The 20,158-nt window shown below is 43.5% G+C and overlaps 7 protein-coding genes across 7 annotated transcripts; 5 read left to right on the top strand and 2 right to left on the bottom strand.

Annotated features, from left to right (window-relative positions):
- Positions 1 to 884: 884 nt before the first annotated feature.
- On the bottom strand, positions 885 to 2,167 carry EAE98_000840 (uncharacterized protein; the record flags this gene model as incomplete). Its single annotated transcript, XM_038948458.1, has 4 exons — positions 885 to 1,017; positions 1,134 to 1,269; positions 1,332 to 1,598; positions 1,645 to 2,167. The coding sequence occupies 4 exons, from the start codon at positions 2,165 to 2,167 to the stop codon at positions 885 to 887; spliced, it is 1,059 nt and encodes a 352-aa protein (XP_038814724.1).
- A 1,213-nt stretch (positions 2,168 to 3,380) lies between these two features.
- Positions 3,381 to 4,793, top strand: EAE98_000839 (uncharacterized protein; the record flags this gene model as incomplete). Its single annotated transcript, XM_038948457.1, has 2 exons — positions 3,381 to 3,817; positions 3,869 to 4,793. 2 exons carry the CDS (start codon positions 3,381 to 3,383, stop codon positions 4,791 to 4,793), a joined length of 1,362 nt encoding a protein of 453 aa, XP_038814723.1.
- Positions 4,794 to 7,304: 2,511 nt separating this feature from the next.
- EAE98_000838 (uncharacterized protein) lies at positions 7,305 to 10,152 on the top strand (the record flags this gene model as incomplete). Its single annotated transcript, XM_038948456.1, has 5 exons — positions 7,305 to 7,667; positions 7,729 to 8,238; positions 8,292 to 9,309; positions 9,360 to 9,698; positions 9,788 to 10,152. 5 exons carry the CDS (start codon positions 7,305 to 7,307, stop codon positions 10,150 to 10,152), a joined length of 2,595 nt encoding a protein of 864 aa, XP_038814722.1.
- Positions 10,153 to 12,404: 2,252 nt separating this feature from the next.
- Positions 12,405 to 13,134, top strand: EAE98_000837 (uncharacterized protein; the record flags this gene model as incomplete). The annotated part of the gene is made up of 2 exons (XM_038948455.1): positions 12,405 to 12,785; positions 12,838 to 13,134. 2 exons carry the CDS (start codon positions 12,405 to 12,407, stop codon positions 13,132 to 13,134), a joined length of 678 nt encoding a protein of 225 aa, XP_038814721.1.
- A 1,526-nt stretch (positions 13,135 to 14,660) lies between these two features.
- EAE98_000836 (uncharacterized protein) lies at positions 14,661 to 15,887 on the top strand (the record flags this gene model as incomplete). Its single annotated transcript, XM_038948454.1, has 5 exons — positions 14,661 to 14,805; positions 14,872 to 15,373; positions 15,432 to 15,566; positions 15,634 to 15,790; positions 15,858 to 15,887. 5 exons carry the CDS (start codon positions 14,661 to 14,663, stop codon positions 15,885 to 15,887), a joined length of 969 nt encoding a protein of 322 aa, XP_038814720.1.
- A 306-nt stretch (positions 15,888 to 16,193) lies between these two features.
- Positions 16,194 to 17,459, bottom strand: EAE98_000835 (uncharacterized protein; the record flags this gene model as incomplete). Its single annotated transcript, XM_038948453.1, has 3 exons — positions 16,194 to 16,213; positions 16,268 to 17,146; positions 17,213 to 17,459. The coding sequence occupies 3 exons, from the start codon at positions 17,457 to 17,459 to the stop codon at positions 16,194 to 16,196; spliced, it is 1,146 nt and encodes a 381-aa protein (XP_038814719.1).
- Positions 17,460 to 18,041: 582 nt separating this feature from the next.
- EAE98_000834 (uncharacterized protein) lies at positions 18,042 to 19,712 on the top strand. The gene is made up of 5 exons (XM_038948452.1): positions 18,042 to 18,288; positions 18,540 to 18,586; positions 18,638 to 18,833; positions 18,887 to 19,247; positions 19,309 to 19,712. The coding sequence occupies exons 1-5, from the start codon at positions 18,132 to 18,134 to the stop codon at positions 19,646 to 19,648; spliced, it is 1,101 nt and encodes a 366-aa protein (XP_038814718.1). The 5' UTR covers positions 18,042 to 18,131; the 3' UTR covers positions 19,649 to 19,712.
- The last annotated feature ends 446 nt before the right edge of the window (positions 19,713 to 20,158 follow it).

Here is a 20,158-nt window from a genome sequence, read left to right as displayed (position 1 = left end):
TTACAACTCATACCCCTCTATGTATCGTACATACCTATCGCTTCGTTATCGATGCACACGGTCACTCTTACGGTCGAGTCAGACAGCATTCGTACCCCCACATTGAGTTATTGGTGACTCGTCTCGGCATCTTTCAAGCACGGGTCTCAGCGCTTGGGAATACACCGCGAAATAAAAGCCGATACGCCTGGGCCGATAATTTCGAATCTTATTAATGATTTTGAAACATCTCATCATTGTCAATTGTGAGTGTATATAGCAACAGATGAGAAGCCGTGTGTATCCAGCAGGTTGTTTCCTGGTGTACAGTTGCACAATATTCTGAGTACACTCTTGCTGATCGCCCTGGTTGCGTGAATGCCCCTAGATCTGTCTGTTTGTTACGCAGTTGCTCTTGCTTGCTTCTAAGTTGTTCGCATTTCCGTCCAGCCATGGCCGATTCTTGCTTCTAGCATTTGCCTGAAATATGAAATAAATCTAAGAGATAAGTAATCCGAAATATCGAGTCATGCCAGAATATTCGAAACCACGGGCGGCGAAGTTCGGGCTGCGTTTTCAATCTTTCGAAACCTCAATCTCCTCCTCCATGCCAGGGTGTATATCACTTGGTACGATAAAATGGTTTGGGACAATGATACGCGAGGAAATTTATCACTAGTGACCCGATTGTAAGATGCACAGTCAGGATCTACCAATGGGTTTAATGATTTGTTCGCAGAAAATTCATAAGTCTATTCATAAAAAAAGGCAAGCTATTGACATCTTTCAACGCCAGGTCTTTCGATTAATTCCCCCAATTGATTCCTTCTCGATAAAATCAGTCCCCCTCACCCCTCCCTCGAAAAGAAACACAGCAGCTACCGTAACACGACTAGTCATTCGATTCATTCGGTTGTGGCGCCGTCAACAGTGAATCCAAAGCTGTGGCCGATCGTGTAATGATTTCCTTGGGCATCGTATTGTCCAATCTCGTTCGCTCTGTCGGCTCCGTAAGGGACGGTAAAGTATGTACAAGTACTATGAAATCGGCGGGTCAGTGATTGCCAAATACGGAAGCCATTTATAGTTGAGAGGAAAAGCAAGAATGCACAAATGAAGCAAAAGAGATATTGAAGAGGAGGGTGGAATCTTACAATACGCCGTTCTGTCCATTTTCATACAAGATGAAAGATACGAAGAATGCGCAGCTAGGATTGCTCTTTGCACCGCAAGCAGCAGCGCAGACAGTCGGATCGTATGGCTGAGTCTGAGGGAAAGCTTCCACTCCCACTATACACGCATTAGTAAACTCTTGTTAGGCCTCAGATCTATAACAATTGCCTGGCACTTACTATATGTTGTAGTATTTGCAGGGGCATTCACGGTAGCAGTTCCAAAGTTTTGTACTCCTCCATACCCTGGGATCGCTGGAGGCGCAACTGAATTGTATGCGTTCGAACCAGCAATCACAACTTGGAAATCAGCTTGCCATTGACCACTGTTTGTAGCCGATGAAGCGTCTAACAAGCCACCGAAAAGAGAGCATTTTATAAGGGTTTGGGAGGGAGGGTTTGGACAGTCTTCTGTATCTGGGACAACAGTTGGATCTCTCTCAAAGACTAGATTCGTTAGTGTTGGTGCAGAACGTTGGAAGGGCGGACTTACAGATATTGAAAGACGTGCAGCCCTGGATATTGTTGCATGCGTTGGCACAAATTGCAGGATCGTAAGAAGTGACAGAGTCGGAGATGTATGTTAGATACGTAGCAGATTGAGCAGCTGCATCAACATTTTGGAACCCATCAACCAGAACGTAGTTTGGGGGAGTCACAGCATTTAGTGCTGCATCGGCGAAATTCTGATCCGCCTGAAAGGCTACCGCAGTATCCGGGCTGTTAACACTAGGCCCATTCCCCGCAGCCAAGACAGCACAAGTACCCGAGCAGGAGCTACGCTTGTGTCTACGATTCACAATAGCCACAGAGGAAGTTGCGGCTGCAATAGCGGCGCCTGCTACAGATGAGGGGTTGTATGTAATACTCGCTGTCGCCGTGTTGCCGGCAGGGGCTCCTCTAACAGGAGCGGTTGGTACAGCTTTATACGCTGAGATATCGAGAGTTCGAGCTTTGAGGAAGGGAGTCGCTGTGACTACCGCAAGAAGAGTCGAGAGAGCAATTGTTGATTTCATGTTTGCGGTGTTTGGTTTTGTTCTGAACGAGGATTGCAGGAAAGGTGTTATCTAGAAAAGGAAGACTGAAGGTTTGTGCTGATCTGATTCTTTCTGGATATATCTGTAGATTTGGGATTATTTATACTTTTTTTTTCAGAGGTACACGATTACCTTCTCTTTCAAAGCCCATATTCCAGCTGAACGCCTTCAGCCTCCTTACCATTTCCACAACAGTATCTGGCCACTCAGAAATCCAAAAGGCGATGCTATTCTCATCATTTCACCCCAACTTTGCTCTCAATCAAGGGTCATCGCTACGCCTCATAGAACCTAAGTCTCCCTAAAACAGATGTCCGGGGATAAGCTGGGCAAAATTTGATCCTATACCCACAGGTCAAGAGAGGATGGGTCTCAAGACAGGTCACAACTTGATCAATAATCTCACTTTCTCGGGTGAGATAACAACACCTTTGACGCCACATAATTTAGGAAGACCTGAAAAGAAGTGTGTGACACAATGAAGACAACACACGTGGTGGCTATGGATGTACACTAATAAACACTCATAGCATGTTGTGTTGAAATGGGTCGTGGGCGCACGTCCATCCTACCAATGTGCGACGTTAAAATCCGAGGTCAATTTTTTCTTCATCCTGTGGCTAAGTATTTTCATTTAACAATTTTAACAAAGTGGGCAGATAAATACTCAATGAAGGGATTCTCATTAAACCCCCTTTCTCATACTTCGATCCTACTTCAAAAATGCAAAGTGGGGTCTATGTTGAGTGGCCAAGTATTTCATTGCTGTGCTTTTCAATGAATGTAACATTCATGGGTAATGGCTGTAAGAGCCATGGCCAGAACAGTTCAGCACCTTAAGGTGTGGACGATAGTTAAGGCTGAACAATATTGAATTCTTGCTAGTCTACTCCGTCAATAGTCGTGTTGTGTTGCCAGGGCTAGACATTTAGATCAAGGAACCTCCGATTTGACGAATTACTAGCGCCACAGGGGCCCCATGTATACTGCGGGTCCTCAATACACTTTCTCGACCATCGCACATCCGATAAGGGTCCTGCCAAAGCTTGCAGGATACTCTATTCTTTCAGGAAACAGGTTGTGGTGATCGCTTGAAGCATTGGGCTATAATGTGAAATCTCCTCGAGCTTTGTCTGAGTTTTGATAGTGCAACTTTTTACTTTAGCATCACTCGTTTCTTCCTACAGCAAAAATGCAGAAAGTTATATCTCACGTCAACACTCCAAAGAGTACCCCTCAATCTGAGGAAAACAGTCGTGCACAGACTCCTGTTGGTACTTCCAATCCATTCGCGACACCTCCATATTCAAGACCTGCCTCGACAATTGGGGCTCGATCTGGATTTCAGTATGCCGAAGTCCCTGGAACAGGATACTTTCGATCTCGTCGCGTTCGCAAAGCAGATGCTATACCTCTTCCAGTAAACAAGAAGGCAAAGAAGGAGGCCCTCTTGTGGGTTTTTCCTCTTTGCGGCTTGCTTCTTGGATTGGGTCTAACTGGTCTCATTATTTACTTGAAACTGTCTGAAATCACACAACACAAGTACTGCCCAGTCCTTTTGGAAGACTTTTCCTCTGGTGCTTTAGATCCAAATATTTGGACAACAGAAGTTCAAGTAGGAGGTTATGGGTCAGTTTCTTCCCTTACGTACATACATTCAGACTCTGACAATCAAAACAGAAATGGCCAATTTGAGCAAACCACAGCAGATGCCGAGAATTTGTTCATTCAAGATGGGCAGCTTTACATTAAGCCTACAATTCAAGATGCATCGTTGATCACCACCAACAATATCATCAATCTCACCGCCGATGGAACTTGCACCACCACCTCCAATATACTTGTTAATTGTGTCACTTCTACAAACACAACCAACGGGACTATCGTGCAACCAGCCAAGTCCGCTCGCATCAATACCAAGCTTGGTGCCACCATTAAGTACGGAAAAGTTGAGGTCAAGGCTAAGCTACCGAAAGGAGATTGGCTCTGGCCAGCCATTTGGATGCTGCCAGTTGAGGATACCTATGGATCCTGGCCACAGAGTGGTGAGATCGATATCATGGAATCGCGTGGCAACAACTACACCTACAGTCTTGGAGGCAACAATTTCGTATTCAGTTCTTTGCATTGGGGTCCAGATTTGGCCAGCGATGCATACAAAAAGACCACCAACGTGAGAGCTGCTTTGCATTCCCAGTTCGGTGATGATTTCCACATTTACGGCTTGGAGTGGACCGAGAAGTTTATCTTTGCGTATATTGATAACACGCTGCGCCAAGTCATGTATTGGCCGTTTTCCAGTCCATTGTGGCCACAGGGAAATTTCCCCTTGAGCGATTCCAATGGAACAGCGATCGTGGATCCATGGTCACAAACGGGCCGAAAAAATACACCGTTCGATCAAGAATTTTATCTTATCTTAAACGTTGCTGTTGGAGGGGAGAATGGCTGGTTCCTGGATGGAGCAGATGGAAAGCCATGGGTTGATGGAAGCGCATCTGCAAAGCTCGATTTCTGGAAAGCTCGAAACGAGTGGCTTCCTACATGGGAGAAGAGTGGACAAATGATTGTGGACCAAGTGAACATGTGGCAACAGTGTGATTAGCTTTAGCTTGACAAAGACTGGACAGGAACGAGTTACTGTAACGATCGGCGTAATTAGGATAGGAAACGGACCCTGGAGGATTTCTTTGGATATGACAAGTTTAATGGATTTCTAGTTATTATTAGACGGGACAAACAAAGCAACATACTATAATTTTCGAGATATGGATTTTGACTATGACCTTGATTTCCAATGCATGTTCACCTGCAAATGCTAAGCAACAAGATCCACTGTTAGCCTGCATCGGAATAAAACGCACGCACACGGACGGGAGATTCCTTGCCAACAATATCTCATTGCTGGCTGTGGTTGCATTCAATATAAATCAATTGGGGGCAGGAAAACCAAGTTTCGCGAGATTGAACTATTCATCGAATGTATAGCACTATAAGTGATATTGCATTCTTGATATTAATGGCGACATCTTCATGTACTACGACTGAAAGGAGGCGAGAGATCCCGGAAACCGTCACATCAGCTCGGCTAGGGAAGACGGCATTAGAGATTACCTGCTCTTCCGACTGTTAAAATGTGGTATATTACAGTAACACAACAGAACACTTTCCGGACCGCTCTCCGTCTGAAGTTCCTGTCCCAATACAGCACCTCGATCTGCCGAGCACTTCCACTGCCAGTATTTCTAACTACCAACAACATTCCGCTTTTGAAAGCTTACATCTAAACTACATCACTCAGGGACCACAACTTATATGGCCGATGGTACACAACAGAATAACGTTGTATGTTCTTATCATATCATCGTAGATTGATCATTGTAGTACGGTCGCATCAATGTCGTTTTCATATGTCCATTCATGCAATGTGCTTCGTTTAGAATTTGTTGGGATCTCATTGACACATCAATCACATGTTTATCTTCGAGGCAACAAAAAGCATCCTAGGCAGCATTACTTACTTATCGTTCACGCATATGTACTATAACACGATGCTTGTATTGTGCACCTCGAAAAAATCGCCATTTGAAATCCTGAACTCGGATTTTCTTTTTACGACGGTTGAGATATGAGAATGCGTATCTTGGATTTCGATACGACAATCAGGTCCGACAGGGTTCTGTATGGATCAGAGTTAAGCCCTTGAAGAACATCACCACGCATCCCGCGTTCTGTGGGTCATATGTGGATCATTACGAACTGATTGGTGCAAGAGGTTGGGTAGACAACTGCAGGTTCTCCTCTTAATAGCTGGCACACCAAATCGTGTTCGTCCAATTTTCGCAAAATATCGCTCAAAGTGGTTACCTAGACACAGCGTAGAAGAATCTTTTCATCTCCAGCTGAGCTTTGGAACGGCCTTGTACCCAGATTCAGCCTTCCAGGTGGATTTGGAATCCATTTCTTTAGACGGATACAAGCGAGCAGGACAGGGCAACTTGCAAGATATGGCTGCCACGTTGGATCTACCATTTTTTTCAATCCGATTTCCACTTTAGTGATGCTAGGCGATAAGCTTCCTCATTTGGCATGAGATTGGACCATTTCGAGCGTATCATTTCCTAATTCGATAATTCTCCGACTGTCAGACGGATGAACCGCTGATTTTGGAAGATAGTACCATTGAAGATCGATAGCCTCAAAGTCAGAAATAAACGACAAACCATATTAGCCAGACGCGTCTGCGACCCTACTAACTATTGAAATACCATTGGCCTGTCAAAAACCGCATTCAGTTGTTGCAGTATGCATCGCGAGAGATTAGAAGTCCATGGTTGATACGAGCGTATACTGATAAGCAACCCTGGATGATTTTGTTTACCCTTGTTGTCCAATTATAAAGTTCAATATTTCCATGCAGGCAAAAATCCCCTCACCGTATGTACAACGGCACTATAGGCCAGCGCTTCAACTCAGCTGGTTTCGCTCGAGTCCCAACAGAAGCGATGTCTATGGACCAGATTATGCGAGTGTTCTTCTCCCTGTCGACAGTCTGAGCTGCAGATATTCCTTGTATTATACGACCTAGATCATTATCAAGCGATAGATCTTCCCAAGGATGGCTTCAAGTAGTTGAAGAAGCTCTGCTCGAAATACAACATGCTTTCGGACACTGGCCGGTCCGACGTTTATGCATACTTCTGAGAGTTTGGCTGTGTTCAATGGAATTAAAGTGGAAACTTTGAGGGAAATCTTCTAGGATTCAGGCTGATCGGCGGAAAGCCGTCAAAAGTACCAAAGTTCCTTTCGGGGGATATCGATTGGACTAGGGTCGAAACCCACGTTCATGCTTTTCACAATTTACGCTCAGTTCTAGACGCTATCATGTAGGTGGTGCTCCGATCAAACCCATGAAATTTTCCCGTCTGGCTGAAGGGTGGCTCTGTGTCTATCTTGAGCTGGCATGCAAAAATGGTAGGCTGTCGGTGTCGCCTTCTTGTGGGCATCTATATTATGTGTTTGTGTCTTCGTCCATGTGTCTATCCGTTTCTCTTTTCTCATCGTCGTGCAAACCACTTTCGTTACTTGAGCCACCTTCTTTAAAGCTCTCTTAATCATGGGTGTTCTTAGCTATTTCAAGATCTCAAAGCCTGAGAAGTCTGAATCAAGCAAAGAGAAAGCTCCAGCTGCCCCAAATTCTGTCGTTGAAAATGATTCTCCTCGTCATGGCTACTCAGACCCATCACCTACTGCATCGAGCAGGCAAAGCTTGTATAGCAACAATCGTTTAGACGACATCAGACATCAAGTTATTCTCAATTATCTATGGCAGAAACAAAGAGGTCTGATGTGGATTATGGATAACTCAGGTCAGCATGAGGGTGTCATGGTACGCAAAGATAGGACAGAATATCTTTGTCGTCCTCCAGCACTAGCTAGCTCCACCTTTGGTAGGGCGATGAAGATCATGAATGTTTCTGTAAGTTTCACTCTTTAAGCATAATATTAACCTGGAAACATGATACTAATGTGGGGTATAGGCTGCTATGACCATCAACTCCACCGTCGTTCAACCATTTCTGACAAGATCGCCCGACGCTCTTGATGTACCTCTTACCAATGGCCTTCGAGTCCAGATTCTACCAACACTTGAAGATCTTCCCCGTGCTCGCAGAGCTCACTATGCTGCTTTCATTGCTAGAGAAGCTCTTCTCGTTGTTTGGGAAGATGACCCAACACTACTATTTGACAGAGCCAAAGCAATCGAGGACGGTCTACTACAGACTATCTGGAATGCAACAGAACACGAAAAGAGTGAATCGCAACCTCGAACTCAAGTCCGCGAGCTTGACGAAGAGTCAGGGCAGGCTGTCGTTGAAGAGAGACCGACCATGTACCTCAATTCATTCATGGTCTCTTGTTCAATTTGTCTTCTGGTTTGTATTATGGGTTTAGGATACGCTCAGCTGGCAATCGAAGTCGTAGTATTGAAGCATTGGATATCTCTTGCCTATCTGATTGTCACTCCAATTTACTGCTTCTTTTCCTTGGTATGTTCCCCACAATATCAAATTTCGTCTTTATGGTTGCTAACGTTAGATAGTTCTTCACAAACGTTGTAATCGGAGTTCTCATGCAGTGCTTCGGTCCAATTCAGCAACTGAATAGGAACACCAAGTTCTTCTCTGCGAAAGCACCTCCTCGTCTTCTAACCACGACACTACCACATGTCACCATTCAATGTCCTGTGTATAAAGAAGGCTTAGCCGCCGTCATTGCTCCAACAGTCTCCTCAATCAAAAAAGCAATCTCTACCTACGAATTGCAAGGAGGCTCCGCAAATATATTTATCAACGATGACGGTCTTCAACTTCTCGATGAAGCTGCTCGACAACAAAGAATTGACTTTTACGCTGATCATGGCATTGGCTGGACAGCCCGTCCTCCCAATGGTCAAAATGGATACGAACGTAAAGGAAAATTCAAGAAAGCCTCAAACATGAACTACGGACTTGCCTTATCCAATTCCATTGAAGAGAAACTTCAAGACATCGAAAGACCAGCTACTTGGACTCAGGTTGATGAAGTTGCAGCTTTTGAATCATGCATGTCGGACGTTCTTGATGAGAACCCTGAAGCATGGGCTGAAGGCAACATTAGAATTGGTGACTACATTCTGCTCATTGACTCCGATACTCAGGTTCCAGAAGATTGCCTGCTTGATGCTGCTAGCGAAATGGAACAATCTCCAGATGTCGGCATCATTCAATTCTCTTCTGCTGTCATGCAAGTATCGCACAACTTTTTCGAAAATGGCATTACTTTCTTCACAAATCTCATCTACTCTGCTATTCGTTACGGTGTTGCCAATGGTGGTGTGGCAGCGTTTGTAGGTCACAATGCAATCCTTCGATGGTCTGCTATCCAAGAGATCGCTTTCGAGGATGAAGAAGGTCATGAACGATTCTGGTCTGAGTCCTGTGTCTCTGAGGACTTTGACATGGCTCTACGATTACAACTTAAGCACTATACCATCCGCATGGCCGCCTGGGCTGGTGATGGGTTCAAAGAAGGTGTATCTCTCACTGTTTACGATGAATTGACGCGCTGGCAAAAATATGGTAAGCTTAATCATTCCTTGCGCTTTTGAATCTTGCTGACGTATTGATAGCTTATGGATGTAACGAGCTTATGTTCAATCCTATTAGAACATGGTTGTGGAAGTCTCCATTCACACCTCTCTTCCGTAAATTTATCTGTTCCAGTATCGACATTGGTTCGAAAGTTCAAATCGTTGCGTACATCGGCACATACTATGCATTGGGTAGTGCATGGTTGATTTGTCTTGCAAACTACGTATTCGTTGGTCTTTGGAATGGATATCTCGATCGTGCTTATGTTGATTCATGGCAAAATTGGCTCGCAATTACTGTGGTGTTTACTGGAGCGGGTAATGTTGGTCTTGCCGTACAACGTCATCGTTCTGGTGAAAAATCCTTCCTTCCTGCTAGTAAGTCTTCCTAATCTCATCGTCACTCTCTTCTCCATCTATCTCTCTACGTTTATCCAAGACCCTCAAACTAACGTCTTCCTTTCCAGTCCTTGAAAACTTAAAATGGTGTTTCATGTTCATGATATTCTTCGGTGGCGTCTCTCTTCACATGTCCCAAGCGCTTCTCTGCCACATGTTTGAGATCAACATGACATGGGGTGCCACTTCAAAGGAAGTTGAATTTTCCAATTTCTTCCTCGAAGTCCCCAAGATTCTCAAGACCTTCAAGTACACATACTTAATGTGCATATTCGGTATCGTATTGATGGTCGTTATGGCAGAAGCTCCTTTCTTGCCCTGGAGTTACAACATCGATGATTTCATTGCAATCTTTCCTCTGGGGGTCATGGTTGCAAGTCATCTACTTCTGCCGGTGGCGCTGAATCCGGAAATGATGACATTTAGTTGGTAGGGGATGAGGATATGCGAAATTAATTTAATGTTGGGAAATTTGGAATGGGATACCCAGGACGCTCTTTATTGTTTGTTTGATTTGGGAGCATTCTCTGGTTGATGATTGGTATGATACTCATCTTATGAAGGAAGGAATAGGAGGTACAAGCTTAATTGGTTAGACGGAATGGGTTTAAAGTACATAATCTGGCATACAGAATTTCAATATGAATGATATAAGGATAAATGATCTTTCTCCGGCGTGTGTGAATAACCTGGAAGTGTCAATCTTGTAATCCTAGTCGACCAAACACTTTCGGCCACGATTTGAACATGAATATTCAAGGGTGAGATTGGATGATTTTGCGTAGCTACCAATAGTATTCGTGAGCGTCGATGTTTCCCGCTCTCTTCGTATCTTCTTCCTTCACTCTCATCTGACGACCTTTGAGGCGGGTTTTGACACTTCAATCTTCTGAGATATACAGATAAACATCACGTCTAGTGCAACCACTCCGGATGAGATACTCCAAGACATTGAAGTTAGTGATTTGATTACATCGCGAACCGATGAGCGGAATGAGAAGATATTCGTATTCGCAAGAGTCTTGAAAAAAATCCCAACTCTCTTGATGAAGTTGACAAGAACACGAGCCGATCCCAAAAGTTACACAACTAATTTCTGAATTGAAATTCGCCGGACCTTCGCATGTTTTTGTTTTTGAACTTGAGATGAGAATTAGTACAGCATTGGCTGATTGGAAAGCGAAAGTCTCATTTCCCTTTCTTGTATCCATACGATTTACATTCCTTGCCCAAGCCACTTTTATGACGAGATTTAGGACCAGATTGGCTCCTTCTGAATCAGTGGCTTGTCTTATTTCACAAAACAGTACCGAGGCAAGGTACCTTCATATATTTCAAACGATACCCCCTTTCGCAATGATTATAAATGGCCCGCTGGCGCAATGGTAGCGCATTGCTTTCCGGTAGCAAAGGCTGTGGGTTCGAGTCCCATGCGAGTCGGTATGTTTTTGAGATTTGTTTTTGAATGATGGGGTCATGATTCGATTTGAATGTGTGTCGGTCACTTTACGGCAGAGAGGGATTCTTGTCTTTTGTGAATTCTTTTCAGTGAATTGTTTTCATTCTTCCTACAGCCGTTTTCGTAACATTGCCTACCTGGAAAGAAGCGATCATGATTTACTGATCATCATCGTCTGATGAATCAATGTTTTTCAACACAAGAGCATGAAATGTTGCTATTGAGATCGTGCTTGGTGAAAAACATGGCAGTAAATAGATTGAAAGTATAGTATCACGGAAGTATGGACTTGATTTGAGAGTGTATCTTGGCTTTCTGGGCATCTAGTTGAGATTTGCTGGAGGAGGACTACCAAGTGCCAAGGATTTGGCTTCACAACTCGATTGTATATTTAGGGCTCCTTGGTGAGAATTGGAAATCCAGGTGTTAGATGTTATATCATATTACTTGTTTACTTTTCTCTACACCAGATGGCGGTGGTTGTAGGAGGAGAGAGCGTGGATGAGAATTGACCGACTTAACATGTGTTGATTGTGTCTGCTTACATCAAAAACTGTGAAGTAGATCGCAACGGATATAGTATTGGTTCAGCTCACGTAGGAGGAAGTCTCGTCTTAGAAGAGATGTCGACGCAATCTAAAAGCTGAGGGTCTTAGGATCTTTGAGACATCTAAAGGTCCTTAAATGTCCACAGAGATACATGACTTAAGGAATGGGTGCTTGCTTCATCTACCTTATTATAGCTCAAGCCAGCATGTAAACATATATCTATTCTGTACATCTCTAAATCATCAATTCCAAAGGATAGGCAAATCAAAAGTTCTGCTGAGCTAACCAATCGGATGCCATAACGACTCGGCTATGTGAGTCTTGAAGTCTTTTCTCCAAACTTTCAATGGCAAGCAGAACTTATCAAGCTTTGAACTATTCTAAGAGAGATTCTGACTGTGATCTTTAAAGACTCATGATCTATCTATTCATGATATTGATGATTCACTCAATGAACGTTTGATATGAAATTTACATAGCTGTCACAATACAAACCAAGAGAAACAAATAGCGAACGGATGACTAGCATCTCATTAAGTGCACAAAGTGGCCAGATCCGCCAAATCTATATTAAAACTCTGTTGAATATCTTTGCTACTGCAAGAGTAATTTCACAGATAATACAGCGTACATCAATACCTTACACCACATCCGACTATCAAAACTCCTCCCAAACAATGTCTGCACTTCCGAATTCTACTGATCTCGAGAATCCAAAAGTCGATCTTAAGGCTATCGACAAACTCAATACTCCAAACCCCGATGTCGCCGAAGTAAAGTTCAAATATGTAGAGAGCTACATGTTTCGGGGGATGGAATTCCAGCAGCTAGCAAAATATGTAAAATGGAAGGACGATGAGAGAGATGTGTATGCCGAAGGTCATAATGGCCATGTTATCGGGGATTGGTGGCCTTATCCACTTGGCTACCAGAGAGATAGGGCACATGCGTTCATAGATAGGGGGACAGGTGGAAAGGCTGGTGTGGGAGCTGTATCTATCGTCTTGGGGCCTGGTGGTGGCAAGAATAAGGGCTACGAGAACAAGGACTATGGTGACGTGTGTTAATATTCTCATGAAATCTTAGGGGTATGGCTAACTAAAGCATAAGAAAATTTTCTATCTCGCGGACAATACGGATTTGATGGATTTGAGCTTTTTTGGAAAGAACACAGCGGGCACATGTATTCGAGTTATTCGTGGAGCAAACTCTAAATCTATTCACGCGCCGCCGGTTGGTTTCAGATATGATGGGCTCTATAAGATCACTGTCAAGATTCCCATCGCAGGAAAGTCTTGGTACGAACTCGAACGGCTTGAAAACCAGAAACCTATGAATAAGTTGCACCCAACAGACGAGGAAGTTGATGAATTCTACAAACAGAATAGCCGGATTGGTGTAAACTGATGGGGTAGCTATGTAAATAGTTGAAGATGAATCCATGATGCAGATTCCCTTGTTACTAAAACATCATGAAACTCACACCTTGATCTTCGACTCATTGAAAGACTTGACATCTCTGCAACACATAGTGTTCGCAGGACTCACTAGAAATTCTCATCAAAGCACAAGACATTTAGTATCCAAAACAACCCGCTTTTCTGATCTACAATGGATGTAATCGGTGATCTTCCTCTTGAGTATCGCAGACCAGTATCAAACTTCCATCACCTAATAATCACCTTCTTCCGGAAGCACGAATAATAATACCCAGCTTTGTGTACCATTAGCTCCACGTATCACCACCACCGCCAGTTCCTCTGGGATAATTCGATCTCTATGAAAATTTTCTCGACTTGAGAGACAACTGTCAAAAGAGAAGAATTTTGCACGGGATACTCCTAGTTTTGACCTTGTGCAACGACTCTAATGTAAATGTAACATCCCCTCTGATTTTCGAGAATAAATCCAAAAACTCGAGAACACAAAACATCGACTCAGGAACAGACAAAAAGAAGTAAACATGAACATTGGAACACTAATCCCATTCGAAGGGGTGGAAACTCGTTCATTGAACCCCTCTGTACACTTCATATTCATCCCCTGAATCCACCTCGCTAATCAGCCCACCAATCCGTAAGTGCAATTACCAAATCTCCGTTCCACACCTACATGTACATGTATAACCATACCTAATTCAATCCGGACCAACATCTTCCATATACCAAGCAACCCAATTCTATCATGCTAAAACCCCTTTCCCCCAAACATATCCATCCCATCTAATCCTCCACCAACCACAAAGCGGAACAATCACCATATTTGCCGAAACTTGCCATTTAGGCTAAATCGCAAAGTTTTACTTGCATTCAGCCTCAAGCGGGACTATCCTTTCGGAAATGAGGATTCGTATTATTGTTATCGGTACTTTGATGCATGGAAAACGGAGGTACAGATGTAGGGGATAGTGTAGGGTTGACGAGGTTGTTGTGAGAGATATATGAAGAGAATGAAGAGAATGTATTTTTATCCTGTAGTTTGTAGTGGCATGTGATGGGATTGTTAAGAGCGGGGTTACGCTTTGATGGGGAGATGAGAATCTATAGGAGAAAGGGAATGATTGGAACATTGGAGAAGGAATGGATTGTTGCATAACCTTACCTGTGAAGTGGAAGAAGTGTGAATAAATTGGAAGAAGAGAATAATTGTATTTACATCAAACAATCAAACCATCAAATTCACCCATTATCGTCCCATCCAAATTTTCCACAAGTTTCTTCTCTCGACTTTGTAGGATTAGCCCCACCTCCACACCCCACCATCCCACCTTCTCATCATTTATCTAATAAGCTACTTAACCCCGCTCTCCAAGAGGAAAGAAAGAAAGAAAGTACACTTCATAATAAACAAAACAATCTCTCTCTCCATCTCTTCCATCCAAACAATTTTCATCCCATTCCTCAAAACTCCATACCCAAAAATTCACAACAATCATGGCTTCCCCAACCCTCAAACTCAATTCCGGCCATGAAATGCCACAAGTCGGTTTCGGCTTATGGAAAGTCGACAATGCCACTTGCGCCGACACAGTCTACAACGCCATCAAAACCGGATATAGATTGTTCGACGGAGCATGCGGTAATTCCCTTTCCCCCAATTCTCCTCAAACCCCACTCCAAACCACCAACTAACTACCCACCCTAGACTACGGCAACGAAGTCGAAGCCGGACAAGGAGTCGCCCGCGCCATCAAAGAAGGCATCGTCAAACGCGAAGACCTCTTCATCGTCTCCAAACTCTGGAATTCCTTCCACGACGGCGACCGCGTGGGACCCATCACCCGCAAACAGCTCGCAGACTGGGGTATTGATTATTTCGATCTGTTTATTGTGCATTTCCCCGTGGCGCTGCGCTATGTCGATCCCTCTGTGCGCTATCCGCCCGGATGGCAGTACAGTGACAAGGAAGGCGATGTGCAACAGTCCAAAGCGAGCATTCAGGAGACCTGGCAGGCGATGGAGAAATTGGTCGATGAGGGATTGGCAAAGAGTATTGGAGTGAGCAATTTCCAAGGCGCGTTGTTGATGGATTTGTTGAGATATGCGAGAATTAGACCGGCGACGTTGCAGATTGAACATCATCCATATTTGGTGCAGAGCACTTTGTTGAAGTTGGCCGAGAGCGAGGGAATTAAGGTTACTGCTTAGTGAGTTTTCTTCTGGAGACTTGCGGAAGGGGAATCGTATACTGATTTATATATGTAGCTCATCATTCGGTCCACAATCATTCATCGAGCTTGGATGGGATCACGCTCAAAAGACTCCACCTCTTTTCGAGCATCCAGATATCTTGAAGATTGCTGAGAAGACCAAGAAGACTCCTGCTCAAGTTTTATTACGGTAAATCTTCTCCTTTTTCTCTTCTTTGAACCTTTCTATCTCGTCAAGCAATGCTAACCTCCAACAGCTGGGCAACCCAACGCGGTCTCGCCGTCATCCCCAAATCCAACAACCAATCCCGTCTGGAACAAAACTTGCACGTTACCGATTTCGATCTAGAGAAGGAAGATTTAGATTCCATTACTAAATTGGACCGAAATTTGAGATTCAACAACCCTACTGATGTAAGTCTATACTTTTGCCATCGAAGCTTGTTGTTAGTGTTCCCCTTACTAACAGCCGACCTTTTAGTATCTCGGAACATTACATATTTTCGCATAGGCATGAAAAAGATGATAAAGGTTGACATGACAAATTTTGCTGCGCTTTCGATCGCTTCATTTCTTGCGAGAGTATCTAGATAATTGAAGCGTTGAACAAAAGCAATCGTTCCACCCGTGAAATTCTATATCCACTCTGCAATGTGCTCCTACGTATACGCACGCTGTGATATCCATGAAACCCATTGATTCCCACCAATAACTCCTTCGCCATGCTATAACATATCTATGCCATGTATGTGCACAAATACCCCTCTGACCACCTTCCATTTATACACGCCAACATCCTCCCTGCATAAAGCGTATTCTATGAAACCCTAACAAAAGCTATCGTAAAATTAGCTCATGGCCACACCTATGACACGAGAAAAGAAAACTTACTAGCATCAATCTGCATAACCTGTGGTAATGTCAAGCGCACCTTATTTCGATACAACGCTGGCCCTTTCAACTGCAAAGGATTTCCCTCAAAATAAACCGTATTCAACTTTTCCTTGTCCTTCAAGTGTTCCTCCACATCGTTGAAATCCGCGATTTTATTGTAACTAGCCCATACCTCTTCTAATTGCTTCAGTCCCTCCAGCCCCTTCAGAGAGGATACTTCGTTATTTGAAATATCCAGCACGCGCAACTGAGAACATGATTCCAGACCCGAGAGTGAACTAAGAGCATTGTGCGAGATATACAATTCTTCCAGACCCGAAAGTTTGTCCAAACCCGTGATATCTCGAATGCGATTACTTTGGATACTCAGAATCTTCAAGTTTTGCAATGCGTCTAGATTCTTCATCTCGGTGATTTTGTTCTTGCCCAGCCATAGTTCCTCCAGTCCTGTTAAAGTGTCTAAACCTTGAATTTCCCGAATTCGATTTGCGGCTAGTTCTAAGTTGCGTAGCTTGGAGAGCCCTTCGAGGTTCTCGATGGTGGTTATTTTGTTCTGTACGAAATAGAGGTCGGTGAGAGAAGTGAGGTGGTTTAGTTTCTTGATGTGTTTTAGTTTGTTGAAGGAGAGGTCGAGGGAGGTGAGATTGATGAGATCTTCGAGTCCCCGGATATGCGCGATTAGGTTGTCATATAGATCGAGGTCGGTGAGGGTGGCTGCAAGGCAAGAAAGATCTTCGATTGTACTGATCGTGTTTTGACGAAGACAAAGACGTTGGACTTGGGTGAAGCGTGAAAGACGGAGGGAAGGGATGGAGGAAATGCGTGCGTGTACTAGGTCGATTTCTTCGGTATCGAGGGGATAATCGTCAAGGAGATCTTTGTGATGTTAGTATGTAGATGAAACGAGATATCTTTGACCAGGACGAATCAAGGGATGTATACCTTCATCTGCATTAATAACTTCCCCCGGCATAACATTTTCCTCGTCTGAATATTCAGGATCAGATATAGCTTCCGGGTTAGCAAGCTCTAACTTCTTGCCCTTTTCTTTTTCTACACGTAACTTTCCATCCCAGCCACTGCTGCTACGAGGAGGGGTAGATTCTTGCGCATCATGTCCTGCGACGTCTTCCCCGTTGATGGAAATATGCGATAGACTGGTCGCCGTTTTATCTTCTTCGTTCGACATGGTGATCGTTTGGATATCCTTTTATTAGCTTACACCGCGAAGTCTGCTGTGTTGTGTTGAAATAAGATTTGCTAGTGTATGGAGGGGTATGTATGTATGTTTGTTTGTTTGTTGTTGTGCTTGTATATAGTGGAGTGACGCCAGAAATTTAGGTAATTACCGGAATTGGTGTCGGTAGGTAGACACTCGATATTTGATCTCTGCGTAATTTGAATCCCATATATGTTTCTAACAATAGTAATATAAGTGCCTTGCAGCTTGAATCTTCTCAAGTGAATTAAAAATATAGAGTTTCCCTTATCTTACGAGTAGAATTCTATTCTTGTTCGATTCGAAGAGATACTCGCTGTTTCTACCTAGTCTCGGCCAAATTTGCATCATTAGCCTGATAATGATAAGGTTAAGATGGTATTTGGTGGGGAGGCGAGGGGTTCCAAGGTTCCGATGAAAGGTGTGGCTCGCGAGGTTCACGAGCGAAGTGTGGCTGATGAGATTTGATAGTAGGTACCTCCACTACCTAGGTAAGTGAAATAAACATCTAAAAAAATCCAAAAAGAAAATCTACAATACGGAGTAGTGGCAATGCGGATGAATGGCTTTATCAGTTCATGAGAACTCCAATGAGTCAAAGAATCAATAAATACTTGATATTGAATGAAACATTGAGTCAGAATGTTTCGGGCGGCTCGATTCCCTGTTCAACAGGCAAGATGTATTTTACGAAAGCCTTATGGATATGGACAGTCTCAACGGCGTGGATTCTTTGAGGTGCCTATGGTTCTTGTTCCGCCTTTGTATTTCTTGGGATTGGGAATTGCGATGTGGACTTGTGAGTAGGGTTTCTACATGATTTTGTGTGATATTTGAAAGATAACGATTTGGGACATCTGGGAGCATTGAAAGTTCAGTGCTCCTTCTTGATCATGAAGTCCATGATTACCTTTTGTGAATTGAGATTGAGAAAATATCTTAATCTATTCCTTTATTGAAGCCAGTGTGCGTTGCATGACACAATGCAACGTATTTCTATCTTCCTGTTTGGCACTCCAACCCAACGATTTCCATGCTAAGTCAAGGTAGGGAAATGCTTCATGATGGTAACATTTCAAAATAAAATCATCTACATGGTAAGCGCTCTCATATCGTCTTCTTCTACATATCTCATGTAGTGGGAATAGCCCGGATTGCCTCCAAATTCTAGACAAGAAACCATTGCAAATTACCAAAAAGAATGTCTGGGTATAAAATGGAGAGAAGAGAAAATTAGATCCACAGATAATACTGCCATCAGCCTATGTGTCGCAGAAGCATCTTGTGGCAGTGCTACAAAAGATCAAGGTAGACCGCGGATGGTCTATGTCTTGTATTTCCAAGGTTGTTATTTCCTCTCTTTTGCTGTGCGGTTATATATATTCACATAACTACAGGTAATGCAGCATCGTTACCACCAAGGCTTCCTTTCCTCTCCACGGTTCCACGAAAACTGGAAAAACTGTCCGCTGCCCATAAAGAGTCTGTACAATACGTTTTTGTATGTTGCAGCTATAGAGGGTATTGGAAATCACGAGGGAGGCCATCGGAAAAGGGACTCATGAAAGATGCAGAAGCTAGCATACAATGGGTTAAGAAAGATCTTGAAGCACGACCAGGCTCAGATGGATGCGATATTGTTCTTTGGGGTCAAAGTATAGGAGCGGGTATTGTGACAGGTCTGGCTGCGAAGAGTGGCATATTCTCATACGAATTGCGTCTGCAGAAATTGATTTTGGAGACTCCTTTCCTGGGCATGTAAGTATTTCGTTCCCGATAATCCTTGATAGTATAAGATTAATCAATATCATACCTATAGTAAAGCTATGCTAGAGACACTCTATCCACAAAAGTGGCTTCCATATCGACATCTTCACCCATTTTTGAGAAACCACCTTGATAGTTGGAAAGCTCTGGGCGAATTACATGAACGGACTCAACGGTCCGGATCAAAACTACCACAGATTCTTATTCTGCAAGCTGGAAAAGATGAGCTGGTGCCGGAATCGCATGGAGGTATGCTAGAGAAGAGGTGCTCGGATCTTGCGTTTGAGGTGAAGAGAGAAGTCATTCAAAGTGCGTTGCATAATGAGGTTTTGGTTCGTGGGGGTGGAAGTTCGATCATTGCAGAGGCTATACGGGATGTCAGTCTAGAGTAGAGTGGAATTGTAAAGTAGTTGTTGGTGATATATCAAACTAATATATACCCAGGTATCGTCTGGTCTCAAAACCGACAGTCCACTAGTGGTGCATGAACTCATGGGACAGTCTTTATATCTTCAAACCCCCAGTAAGCAAGATAAAAATGAGATTCTATTAATACTACAATCCTCTTTATATAGAGGATTTCGAAATTAGAGTATTGTAAATTTCATTACCGAGTATAGTTCTATTGCGGCATCATTTATCGTACAGCTCATTTTGGAGAATCACGTGAGTCCGCGTACTCAATGATACTCCTCAAGACGCGATAACCTTTTTCTCTACGTCGTCTCTTCCGTCCGTCCAGTCTACCTTCTCTTCCCAGCCCCCATTTCTCATCTGACCATCCGGGCATCTAATCCTCGCTCGAGCCTCGTTATTTGAGTTTTAACACCCTCCAGATAAGAATGCCCTCCGTATTCTTTATCCCCTACCTCTTCCCAGTTTCACGTATCTTATAGAGGCAA

This window comes from Botrytis deweyae, assembly GCF_014898535.1.
Source record: "Botrytis deweyae strain B1 chromosome Unknown BDEW_002, whole genome shotgun sequence".
Lineage (NCBI taxonomy): Eukaryota > Fungi > Ascomycota > Leotiomycetes > Helotiales > Sclerotiniaceae > Botrytis > Botrytis deweyae.
Note: the sequence above shows the minus strand (reverse complement) of the source record. Positions and strands in the feature narration are given on the sequence as shown.

Coding starts and splice junctions, on each gene's coding strand:
- EAE98_000834 (XM_038948452.1), top strand. CDS start 18,132: ATGTTTCGGGCGGCTCGATTCCCTGTTCAACAGGCAAGATGTATTTTA. Junction 18,834..18,886: donor CTATGTCTTGTATTTCCAAG/GTTGTTATTTCC, acceptor ACATAACTACAG/GTAATGCAGCATCGTTACCA. Junction 19,248..19,308: donor GAGACTCCTTTCCTGGGCAT/GTAAGTATTTCG, acceptor TCATACCTATAG/TAAAGCTATGCTAGAGACAC.